At 31.7% G+C, this 12,752-nt stretch overlaps 1 protein-coding gene across 1 annotated transcript; it reads right to left on the bottom strand.

Annotated features, from left to right (window-relative positions):
- Nucleotides 1–639: 639 nt before the first annotated feature.
- LOC123714575 (persulfide dioxygenase ETHE1, mitochondrial) lies at nt 640–11,374 on the bottom strand. Its single transcript, XM_045668894.1, has 6 exons — nt 11,218–11,374; nt 8,493–8,613; nt 5,434–5,578; nt 3,845–4,059; nt 1,988–2,258; nt 640–894 (listed from the first exon to the last, which is right to left on the bottom strand). The coding sequence occupies exons 2-6, from the start codon at nt 8,610–8,612 to the stop codon at nt 854–856; spliced, it is 792 nt and encodes a 263-aa protein (XP_045524850.1). The 5' UTR covers nt 8,613; nt 11,218–11,374; the 3' UTR covers nt 640–853.
- Nucleotides 11,375–12,752: the final 1,378 nt, after the last annotated feature.

Genomic DNA, 12,752 nt, shown 5'->3' with positions numbered 1-12,752 from the left:
TTTTTCTCTTTAGTCACTAAACAGATAAATAAAAGTAACGATTATTATATTAGTAATAACTGATAATAATAATCCAGTGGCCTCAGATTGCATGCGATGATTTTTCTTTAATAGGAATGTGAATGAACGTGATCAGCCATCTGTCAGACACATATCGCACTAGACACTCAGACCTCAGGGATGACATGCGACCATAAGAAGCCATGTAGTACAAAATACAAAATATTTATTATGGAATATAAGATACAGGTATCACTTATTCCACGTCCCGATGTGTTAAGTTAGACGCACGCAAAGAAGACAGTAAAAAAACTGTGTACTCTTTCAAAATACCAAATCATCATACAAAATGACTATGGCAAACATAGAAACCACAAAGCAGAAAGCATACGGTCCGGTATAAAACTGAACGGAAACCTCGCAGTCCAATTTCAGACATCATTTTACAAAACCATATTTGAGGGAATTACACGACCCGTCACTCAACGCGACCACATAAGTATGAATAGTTCTTTTTTAAATTAATGTTATGAAATGCAATATAGATTTTGGAATTAATTTTAATAATACAACATTAACTGAATATATTTATTGAAACATACATTATTGATAAGTATTTCTATAAAAAAATAATTAAATAATATTGTTTTGTTATTACACTTATGGCTAATTTGAGCTTCTATGCAATGAACAATATAAAATAAACGTAAAAATCTAGTAAACTATTAAACATTTTAAAGTAGTTAAACTACATTTTCACAGCATTGATCACGATTTCTACTTTACAAGATAAATATCCGAATAGTTTTTAGGATTCGTATAAGTTAATCTTTATATTGTATATATTATCTCTTTAGAAAACACCACAGACTTTGTTTGCAGGTATTGATTCATCTGTAAAAGAAATAAGATTACATTAGTTATTGTAAACAGTGCCATCTAGCGAGTGATATTGTAAAATGTTTTTATTCACACAATACGAAGCTCATCAGTGATTACTTATTTATCATCGTCCAACTTCTCTATCGTTAAAGTTAGGTGACATACATATTATTAGCCTTAAGAAAATTATTATGTTTCAACATATTCAATAATATTAAAAATATTAAGGGTGACACAGGTGCTATTTTGGCGCGGTTGTGACGTCAACGTTCTCAAGCTCTGACATATTACACCTTGTTTCCTTGTGTATGTTTCAAAAACTAAAAACAATGATAATCTTAGTCATTGAAAGTGAATAGAAAATCAAGGAATTATACGAATAACGCATGGACCAATCAGAGCATTCCTTTGAGTAGACGAACTCTGATTGGCTTGTTATGACGGTCGAAATGGTCGTTCCATTTCTCTGCACCGCAACTATTAATATAGATATTGAATTGAAGAAATTTGTTGGTCGTGTTCTTCTGTAACCGAGTTTTAGAATATAACAAATAAAATAAATTAACGTATGAAATAATACAAATTACAGATATTGCACTCCGCGACGGAGTTTCGTTAACTTTGCGCTTGCGGCCCGTTTTGCGCGGCTATGAGAACTTTTTTTCTATGTCATGAATAGTTGTATATAATCTGTGTCTGTATACTGTCAGTATGCTTTAAAAATAACAAATACAATGTTTACATAATATATACCTTTTCAATATTATACGACACTTGCTAATTACAAAAAAAAATTACTTACTACTCTAAGGAAAACAACACAAATAATAAGCTCTAGTCTTTGGTGAGCTTTTATGATCTGACACTGCGTTGGAGGCCTTGAGAACGGTGACGTCACTCTCCAATTCACCAACTGTTTCTTTATTTTAAAATAATTTTAGAAGAAAATTGTTTTACACATTTCGATAAATAAAGAAAACAACTATTCTAAAGAAGAGAAAAACCAAATCATTTTATTCCAAATTCGAAATCTTTACCGAAAAATACTTTAAATAAATATATTAGTTAAATTCAATATATCTCGAAATTAAATCAAAGATCTTACCAATTTTCTTTGGGTACGGCAAATTAAGGCTATCCATGATTTTAACAAACTCTTCTATCGGCTTCGTCAGCCGTGGGTTGTATTTCTTCTCCTCACCAACAGTTGTTGACGTGAGTCCTTTGTAATCGTGCGCCGGGTATAATGTGAAATGATCGGGCAATGTGAATATTCTGTCATGCACCGACTTATAGAGGGTTTCTGAACTGCCTTCTTGGAAATCCGTTCGGCCGCAACCGCGGATCAGGAGTGCGTCACCGGTGAAGGCCATACACTGAAAATTTGAAAATATTTGATAAAAAGTCGTCCAAGCCTAGTTCAAAAGACGTAGTACAGAAATCATTTCGAGACTAAATAAAACCCTTTATACAGAGTTAAAACGACATCTGTAACATACATATTACCCACACAGACATTAAGTATTAAGTTTGTTATAGAAGTGGACGTGGAGTTTCTTTCCAGTTCTTCTTGTCCGCTACGCCCTTGACTTGCGAACTGGTAGTAAATGTAAATTTACAATTAATTTAACTTCTTTTCTGACGTTCATAAGTGTACTTGTTCACCTATATGAATGAAGTTAGTTTGAGTTTGAAGAGCTGGGAATCCTATACCTAATCGACAAATAATAAAATACGACAAATTTATAGATGCAAGGGACGAAGTTTTTTTTTATGTAATAGGAGGCAAACGGGCAAGAGGTTCACCTGATGTTAAGCGATACCGCCGCCCATGGACACTCACATTGCCAGAAGGCTCACAAGTGCGTTGCCGGCCTTTCAAGAATTGGTACGCTCTTTTCTTGAGGTCGAATGGGTTCGGAAATGCTTCAGCGGGCAGCTAGCAGTGGTGGTGCGCGACAAAAACTGCCTTAGAAAACGCTCAGTTTTGAAACGACAGACGTCGAGGTGATACGGATGGTATCAAATAGCAAATCTTCCTTGTGTCTTTATCCTTCTATGTATTATTTTTGATACGCTTATATGCTCACCCAAAAATCAACGATTATAATAAAAAATAATAAAAAACCCTACGACTAAAATATTTTTCAAATATATCAATATAAATAATAGATTCCGAAATTTTGCAATTCTCAAGACAAGAACCATGAAATAGAAAAAAAGCATTATAATGTGTAAGATTTGGGAACCCTTATAAGTAAAAAAATACATATCCCAGCTTTCATAACCAACTGAATTATAAATTGCTTAATAATTTTATACATATAGTTTAGAAATAGACATATTTCTATGTAATAAATATTATGCAATATTTTAAAACGTCATTATTTACATAATTATTGTGATAATGATAACTTTATCGATAAAATTTTTTACGCTTATCTATTATCTCACATGGTCCGATTACAAAGTTATTTCAGAAAATGATAATTTCATTTTACACAAAAAAATAATACCTCTTTTAATTAATCTCTCACTACATTTTTTTAAATATGTAACAGGGCACGAGGCTAACGAGGTTAAGTGATACCGCTGCCCATGGATACGAATTACCAGAAGACTCGCAAGACCGGCCGCCTTTAAAAACTTTCATGACCGTGCTAAACCAAAAATATAATTTTATTGAACAAGAGTTAGACATTAAGTCTAAACGTCATAAACGTCAACGTTGAGTGACATTTCAGTCAACGTTTGATCGTTAATCTGTGCTGAGTTCCGCCTTTTTTTAATATATTTAAAAAGTGTCTTTACTACTACCCTAAATGCATAGGTTCTAGTCAGTTGGTTTCTCTTGTAAAGTACCAAAGCAAAACTACTATTTTTCATTTATTCTTTATATTAGACCACACTCCAAGCCTTGATAATTCTAAAATTCTTGCAAAATTTTTAAAATAAAAATTACCTGTTCATGGCTAATGTATGTGAAACAGCCATTTGTGTGTCCAGGTGTGGCTGCGGCCCACAGCTGATGACTACCGAAGCGAACTACATCACCATCCTTCAAATAGATATCTGCTAGGGCACCAGATCCCTTGCCAATCACACTTTTAGTCCCGGGGAGGAGAGATTTGAGCTTGCCGGTACCAGTTATGTGATCAGCGTGCATGTGTGTGTTCACTGAAAGATTTTCATATATGGAGAATGCTGTACCGAATCGAGTTATTTTATTTATCTCTTGATCACTGAGGAAGGACTTTATGGAGAGAAAATTTGCACGGAAAAACCTAAAAAGGAGTTTCTTTTTCTGTAATTAAGAGCGAGAACCGTCTCTATTGGGTAAGATAGCAATGTTCCATATGTTGGTAGCTACTAAAAAGGTAGGCTAAATAAAATAATATTAACAAAACAAAAGTTTGCGGCGTTTAAATACAAAATGTACATCTTAACTGACTTCAAACAAAATACACAATATAAGTAATCCATAGAACTAAAATATTGTTGTTTAAATTAAAATCTTTTTAGCAATTCCAGAGTGTATATTTGAGCGCTATTTATCCTAATAATAGAGAAACATAACTATAACTTTCGAGTCAGTCACTCCGTGTTTGATATATTTTTTTTATTTTATTAGTTATTTTAATTAACTTAAAAACGTCAGAGATAAATAGCGATGTCGACCTAGTATTGTCTTTTGTTAAAATAGCTTTTACGCATTAATAATAAAACTTTTTGAACGGGTTAAAGCTATGTATTATTATTCAAACTTATAGTTATTTACATAATTCTAAATTTTCTCTGCAGCTGTGATACTTTTGACATTTAACACCTTTCGGCTTCAGTCACCGTGACCACGCACAGTGAAAAGTACGCGAAACGTCGGAAAAAAAAATAGAATTATGTAAATAACTACACGTTTTAATAATAATACATAGCTTTAATCCGTTCAAAAAGTGTTTTTCTTGATGTCGACCTAGTCAATCTTTATACGAAACTAGCAGACTTGACAAATGTTCTTATGTCATACAAACAAAATCATTAAAATCACTCCAGTTTAGGGAGGTGTTTCATTACAAACACACGCACATTTTTATATACATACGTTGTTGCGACAATCAGACAACCCATGAGAATTCTACAAAGAAACGTGTAAATATGAAACATAATGTTTTAATCCAATTATAAAAGTACGCGCCCTAATAAACACTGCAAAAGTTTTTTTTTATACAATAATTTATTATCACGCAATCGTTTGATTAGAACTATTTGTTTAACGATACGATCATAAATAAAAAAAGATTTAAAAACGATAATCGACAATTGTTGCAAGAGTTGGCAACAAGGATTGTAGAATAATCAAAGACAGATAAAACATATTGATTAATTACTTAAGTATGAGCAATTTGACAGGTGTTATATAATTTGTTATTACGTACATCTTGATGATATCATAATCGGAAATGACATCGCAAAAATCAATTTCATAATAGCTTATACTAGAAGATATAGGCAAAAAGCAGAGGTTGTACAAAGGATTATTTGCGATATACTTACTGGCATAGACAAGTTTGAATCCCAATTCCTTGATAAGATTGGCGTCTCTCTCAGCATGTTCATATACAGGATCAATAAGCACTGCCTCTTTATTGGTGGTGTCACCTAGAAGGTATGTGTAGGTACTGCTTTCAAGGTCGAAGAGCTGAAATTATTATAAAATAAAATTAATCAACTTACGACATCAAAAGTTTAATATGAATCACACCCAAATCAATATCAAAATTATCTATATCTATAGTAAATATTTTTAACGACACACCTAAGACATGCCTGTTTCACCACGATGTTTTCCTTTGAAAAACTGTTAAAAAAAACTATTTACTGCACGGACATGATTCGAACATACGCCTTTTAAAACACCAGTAAGCAAGATGTCATAAATTATGTTTGACAATATTAGCGGCTATAAATCATCAACCTAACCTTTACATATATTCGTTTAAGCTTAATTACGAATGCTAGTTTCTCAACTCTTCCCCGGAGAGCAACCTATTTGTGAAGCGTATGGGGGTAATATACTGTGATTTAAAAATGTGCTTGGAAAAGATTAGAGGATAGCAGGAGGTTTACTGCCAATTTTGTAAATAGTTTAATTGTATTTTATTTTATGTTATTTTTAGTTAAAATTTGGCCATGCATGGGCTGTAAATAAATAAATAAATGAGGGATTGAAATATTCCTGCAAATATTCGTACATCGCAAGTAATACCTCCTAACAAGCCAATGTATTGCGTATTCAAAGATTACAAAGTAGAGTCTAGTAAAGATATTTTTATGGACTATTTTTGCCGAGGAGTACTGAACGTGCTATTAACCCTGAGATCAAGCTTACAGATCACTAACCTAACTTTTATATGTACGCTTTTAATACCGTACCAGCTAGGGTACGGTGAAGGAAACATCGTGACCCATAAATCGATCAAAAAACCTGACTTATTTGCCTGAAATCCGAAGCCAAGACCAATACCGGTATTAATTAATATTATTTACTAAGTGAGTCATTCCATCCACTTATTGCATCATGTAATATTACGGGTAGCTTACACGTATTTACCAATGAAAAACTTTTGTTATTTATTAAATCCCCTGACAAATATTCAGCCAAGACAAGACAAAGATATCTAATACCTACAGAAGTCGATGTTTTTTTTTCATTGCATTTGATGTGAGATCTTAACCTCAATGACCTTGAAAATAAACCTTTGCATCTGCGATAAAATAAAAGATTGCACATTATAATCAATACAAGACCAACCGTTCGTTAGATAAACTTGTCATAATGATGAAAACAATACGATAAAAAAGATTATATAGACGTTCGGTGCAGTTGACGACCTTAGCCTTCCTATATAAAGGGTAAAATTCAGACACGAGATATAGGACTCACTCTGGTATGTCAAAAACGTATAGGATTAAGAGGCTAAAATACACTAATATAGAGAGAATAGCTAATCACCATATTGTGTATGTTTGTCACACAATTGTCATAGAAATAGCAACGTACGTGAGTATTGACTGTACGGCCCTAACCACCCACCGAAGGTGGAAAATAAATTATAAATTTAGTAATGGTTGACTATATGACATGTACGACATATATTAGATTTTTATAAGAAGTAATATGGGTATCAAATATTTTTTTATCGTTTTATTTCTTGATAAGGGCCAAGCCTACATGACAGTGCATATTTATAACATAATTCATGAAATGACTAATCAAGAGAATAATAACATCCTGCTAATTTTTATTATTGAAATATCTTGCTACTACTATACTGCTACTATACACTACTGTAGATGATAGAGTAAAAAGCATTGGGCCGACTGGCACGCTAGATCGACCAAGTAAAGTTGAACAGAAAGAACGGAAACTGGCGCTAAGGAGAGGAGAAGAGAGAATAAAAGAAGTATTGCCACGTGTATTTATAATAATTCTTCTAGTTTTAATCCTGATTCGATAAAAATCTCGATTGAAACAAGCGTTTTATCTATTTGCTTGTTGAAAAATCTTAATTCAATATAGGAACTTATCTTAAATTCATATTTGGTCTATGACAAATACAATAAAGCTCTACCTATATAGAGATCCAATCACGACATAGAACCGCAAGATGACACAACCGAAGCAAATCTATTAAAAACACGTTAACAGACGTAACACGATCTTTGAGGATGACTATTCGTTTTAGGTTTAAACACTCAAAATATATAATTTGCAAAAAAGTAAATTCTCCTAAGATGATGTTCTGGTTTTACTAATCAAATCATAACAATGGACTGTCTATTATTGGTTTCTAAAAACAACATAATTCATTTTCTGAAGACAAGGTATTCGACAAGGTTTCCAACTAATACAAGTAACAATGATTAAAAACTTTTAATACAAAAAGCTAAATAAAACAGAAAAATACAAAACTGATTAGTTTTAGTACTACAACGATTGTTATAGTCGGTTATATTACAACAAAAGTATCCTAGGAAATAATTTATTATGTTCAGTCCCAGTTTGAAATAAATAATAAACTAATGGCCATGAAATCAATGGCCTTCAAGAAAATTATAAAGAGTTGTTAAATAATAGATCATTATCACGTACCAAATATTTGTGCATTATTGTAGAATATACATACATATTTGTAAAAACTTTAAATGTTGTTGGTTGATATATAATTTATTCAATATTAATCTAACAAATAGAATTTCTTAATGTGTTTAAATATTTAAAAATATCACATTTTTATTTATATTCAGGCAATTCAAAGCTTTCGCTTATATTATGCCTTAACTATAAAATGCTCTAGATATAGTACCGAGATGTACTCCATAAATAAGCACGCAATGGATCACTTATAATGAAGAAAGTTTTATGTATAAAATTTCAATAATCTTATTTAGTTTCAAAAGGCAATAATTTAAATGTAATAAAAAGTAATATTAATTTACTGCGTAAATTTAATATTTATTAGTTACCCCCAATTGAATATTCTTGTTCATTCCATTTCGTCTCTTTGAAATTAAAAACCTTATAATTAATAAAATGTTCCTTTTATAAATACCTGTCGAAAGAAGAAATTGTGGTTCCGTTCCATCGAAGCCATTGTGCTGAATCGACCTGCTTTGCCAAAAGTAAGTGTATCTGCTAGCTTCAAGCAGCGAAGTGATACTCGGACAAGCATCCTGAAATATATTACACATAAATTTATCGATTATTATAACATTTCATATCTCTCAGAACAAATACCATTATCACACATATTAGCGTGCGTAATTAAGTACGTAATAGTATTTTTATCAGTTCACTTTACCTGTCGATCGCGAAAAAACATATAGAACGAAGTCTTTTTAATTGTGTACTTATTGTTGTTAATTACCTACTACACGCAACTCAATGTAACTTTTAGGTATTAAGATGTGTGTAATACGTGTGCAGTTTATCTCTTGGTATAAGCGTTTGTTTAAGGAATACAAGCGCCCATTATTTGCATAACATGCGAACAATGAATGATAAAATATGTATAATTATCCACATACGTTGTGAAACTATGGCATAAACAGAACATTTAATACACTTAAATGAAGGCCAAGGCTGAAAATATCTTTTTTATTACTACATTTTATCTTAATTGTGAAATTCCCTTTTGTTCTACGCTTAGATGTAATTTCACAACTTCACATTTTCTTTCATTAATACCTGTATTATAATTAATATATGTAGGCATGAAGTATTAATTATTTTAAACATACAGCTAACATAAAAAAACAATTAAACTAAAGATATAACCAAAGATAGAATACATTATATACACAAAAAGGTTCAAACATTTACTAAAAATTCATTAAATAATTCGGCGTTGTAACGTAACGTTGTGTCTGTGGGGTGTGCTCATGATGCAGGGTCTATGGATCTCCCTCACATATATAAAGTTTGAACGGATGGCTTATTAAATAACATGAAAAAAACTGAACAAAAGAACTTGCTGCAAACTAGTTTGCATGACCTGGTTGGAACAATATTTCAAAAGACTAAAATATTAAAAATGGTGGTGGGGGTGTGTTCAGAACAAACATACGAAATTGCTAACGATTCATTCAAACAAATTTGTGATAAAAGCTCATGAAATTGAAATTTAGTTTCCAAATTTATATAGTAAATATTTCTTACCAAATGTATGGGACCGGTCTACAATACGACACTATTCAAACTAATAATTTAACAAAGCATGTCATATATCCTTGAACTCTCGAAACCGAAAAGGTACCTTTGGTCGAAGTTTCTTAATGATAATGACGGGGCAATCATGTACAGACTTTAATAAAAAATCTCACTACTTCGTGGTTCGGGCAATGTCAGATTCAAGGTTTCTATTCTAAAACAACGATTGCGTAATCCTAACATATTTAAAGCTGAGGTGGTGTTCGTTATAGCGCCTAAATTATAATATTAACAACGCGACTGGGTGGCTGTCGCTGTAGTGCAAAACTATTATTTGACGCGTAAAAATAAAATAAAAATTGAATCAAATTTAATTTTAAATTTCTACATGAGGCTCAATCGCAGGTCCAGCTAACGCCAAACGAATTTAAATATGCAAATGAGAATAGCTCACACTTCGACACGTGATTATTTATGGCGTTAGTGGGTACTGCTACAGTCATTTATTTCAGGACACAGGAGCAAAATAGACGACGCACTACAGCTGCACTGCCTTAGTAATAGCGACAGCAGCTTCCTAAAGAAAATTGTAGGTAGGCCGAGTTCTACATAGGTTTTAACTAAAATTTAATTAACTTCATACATTTATTTATTAATATTAAATAAACAGATATTAGACAAATCCAAAATGTCTTTAAAATAGAAACATTTTTCAACACGAAAATTACAGCCATTATAGTAAAGACGCCTGATTTTGCACAAAGTGGTTTTATTTTCCATAATCCCAGGTGTCATGAGTATAAAGTATTCATAATATAAGTACAAAGTAATATTTAGCTTACTCACAACTTCTTTTAGTGCAAAAAATGTGTAATAAAAAGCCTAAATATTCTGAATTTTCATATTAGATATGTTATTATAATGTATATAAAATATTGCATAATCTCCAATCATTCAGTAGATAATCCTATCTTAACTAAAAAGCAGATGCTTATATAGATATATATATAGCATTAACATATGGCAACACATATCTATTTGTTTTCTGATTACATTGTTTCTGGGTATAAAATCTTATCATGAAATAGTTTGTTTCATTTTCATCGAGATAAAAAAGCCACACACAACTAGAGGACATAAACTATTGCAACTAAAAACTTAATAGGTCATAAAATATAGTTTACTTTAATAATATGATATGTATTACAAGTGTTAATTAGACAACGCCAGAAATATTCTTACCTGCCAAGGTATATAATAGATATTTAAGTAAATTGTGACCTATTTTATTTGATATACAGACAGACTTTTAATATCAACATACAAGAAGAAGTCTTTGGAAGTATAAAAGGCTGATAACCTTCTTGTCTTGTCTTGTCAGACATAGCAATCCCACATTGTTACATCCAGTGAAACTTATTCCTGTTTTAAAATGGTTTTTTTTTTTACTTTTATAACCCTGATTCAAAATTGCGTTTATGTTAATAAAAATATCTAACGTCATTAAAGAGTAATTTCATATCTCGAGATTAAACATTTTATTGCATATGTCTAATTTCATACACCTACAAAATGAAGTAATAAAGTGAAATTTAAGTAAGTTATGAAAAATATATAAAATAACTTACCTTTTAGCAAAAAATATTTTATCTGAACTATATAAAAAATCTTTAAACCTAAGACGAGATATGTACACAGCTAGTTTTGAATTATTGAATGATGACCGTATATAGATAGTGATAATATATCTATTTATCACCGAAAAAGTGATATCATTGTTTGTTTATTTTTGTTATTTTTTTAATGTCATCTCAAATAAAATTTTGTCAAATTGTCCCTTGGGTGAATATTAACTGTTGTAGTCTGTCTACTACAGACTGCTGACCATGACAGCTACAGGCTTCACAGATAAAATAGCTAGTAAAGTCAAGTCCAGTCTATGGATGTAAGTTGTATGTAATTCTTTAACTTGATAGATGAGAAAACACCAGAAGATGTCGTTTACACTGCGTTGCGATCGTAAAGTTGAGACTACTGATAACCTACGTAGAGAGGTAGATAGTAAGTAAATTTGGGTTAAATAATTAGTAAAAAACGTTTGAAGCAGAAAATATTACTTGCAAAAGACGTTTCAATGAATATTTTACTTACTAAACTTACCTAAAATTTTAACTTCTACATTTATTTATATTTTATTTCATTAATTTCTATTTTATAATTAAAATACTATTGGACTCTGCCTGAGGCATGTTTGTTGCTTTAAATATTTACCATGAGAACAAAAGTTAAAAAAATGCTACTTAAATTTATATAACGGAAGTAGGCAAAGTTTGAACATTTCCATACCTCAGATAAGTGCTTAAAATCAGTTACAAGTAGCAGCACGAAACTCTAGCGCTGACCGTTATTGCGCAGAAGTAAAAAATAAGGTACCTGAGGGGGGCTAGCGGAATGAAGAGCGGGCGCGCGTAGCGTCGATTGGCTCTCCAGTCGCATTCCGTCCCCCTCACCGATACTACGCCCCGCGCACATCCCGTGTACAGTCGCGTCATTAATATTATTGTTACTGTTGTTACGTTTTGTTAGTGTTTTGTTGTTTGTTATTTGTTTTTAAGTTTGTTTGTGACTTTAAAGTGAATATGCCTAGAACAAATACTGTTTTGAAAAGACAACCCAGGAAAATGGTTTATGACGTGAATTGTTTTTTAAAAAGGGAATCTAACGAAATAATGGATTCTTTGAAACAAATCCAAAGTGAGATTGACGAAGCTACAAATACTTTGTTCAGTCATTCATTGTCAGTTAGTCAGTCAGCAACATTGTAAATTTGAGCCAGATAAAACAAACTGCCGAAATCATTAAGGCAGGAAACATAAAATTTAATAGTATAATCAGCGCAGTAAAATCCAAAAAAGGACAGCAGAGTCAACAAAAACGTTAATTGCAACGGTAAGAAATATCTCCAATCAAGCCAAAAGTTCTGATTTGATCACAGTGTTCAGAACACCTGGCAAAAAACGTTCCAGAACAAAACCGGTCACAAATATCTATAACTTCGACCAAGGAGTAATTAAGAGAACCATTCATAACTTTGACAAGACAAATAATGAACTTCCTACCATCGGAAAGCTTAAAAAGCAGCTAGAAGATGACATAAATTTCA

This window comes from Pieris brassicae, chromosome 9, assembly GCF_905147105.1.
Source record: "Pieris brassicae chromosome 9, ilPieBrab1.1, whole genome shotgun sequence".
NCBI classification, from domain to species: Eukaryota; Metazoa; Arthropoda; class Insecta; order Lepidoptera; family Pieridae; genus Pieris; species Pieris brassicae.
Note: the sequence above shows the minus strand (reverse complement) of the source record. Positions and strands in the feature narration are given on the sequence as shown.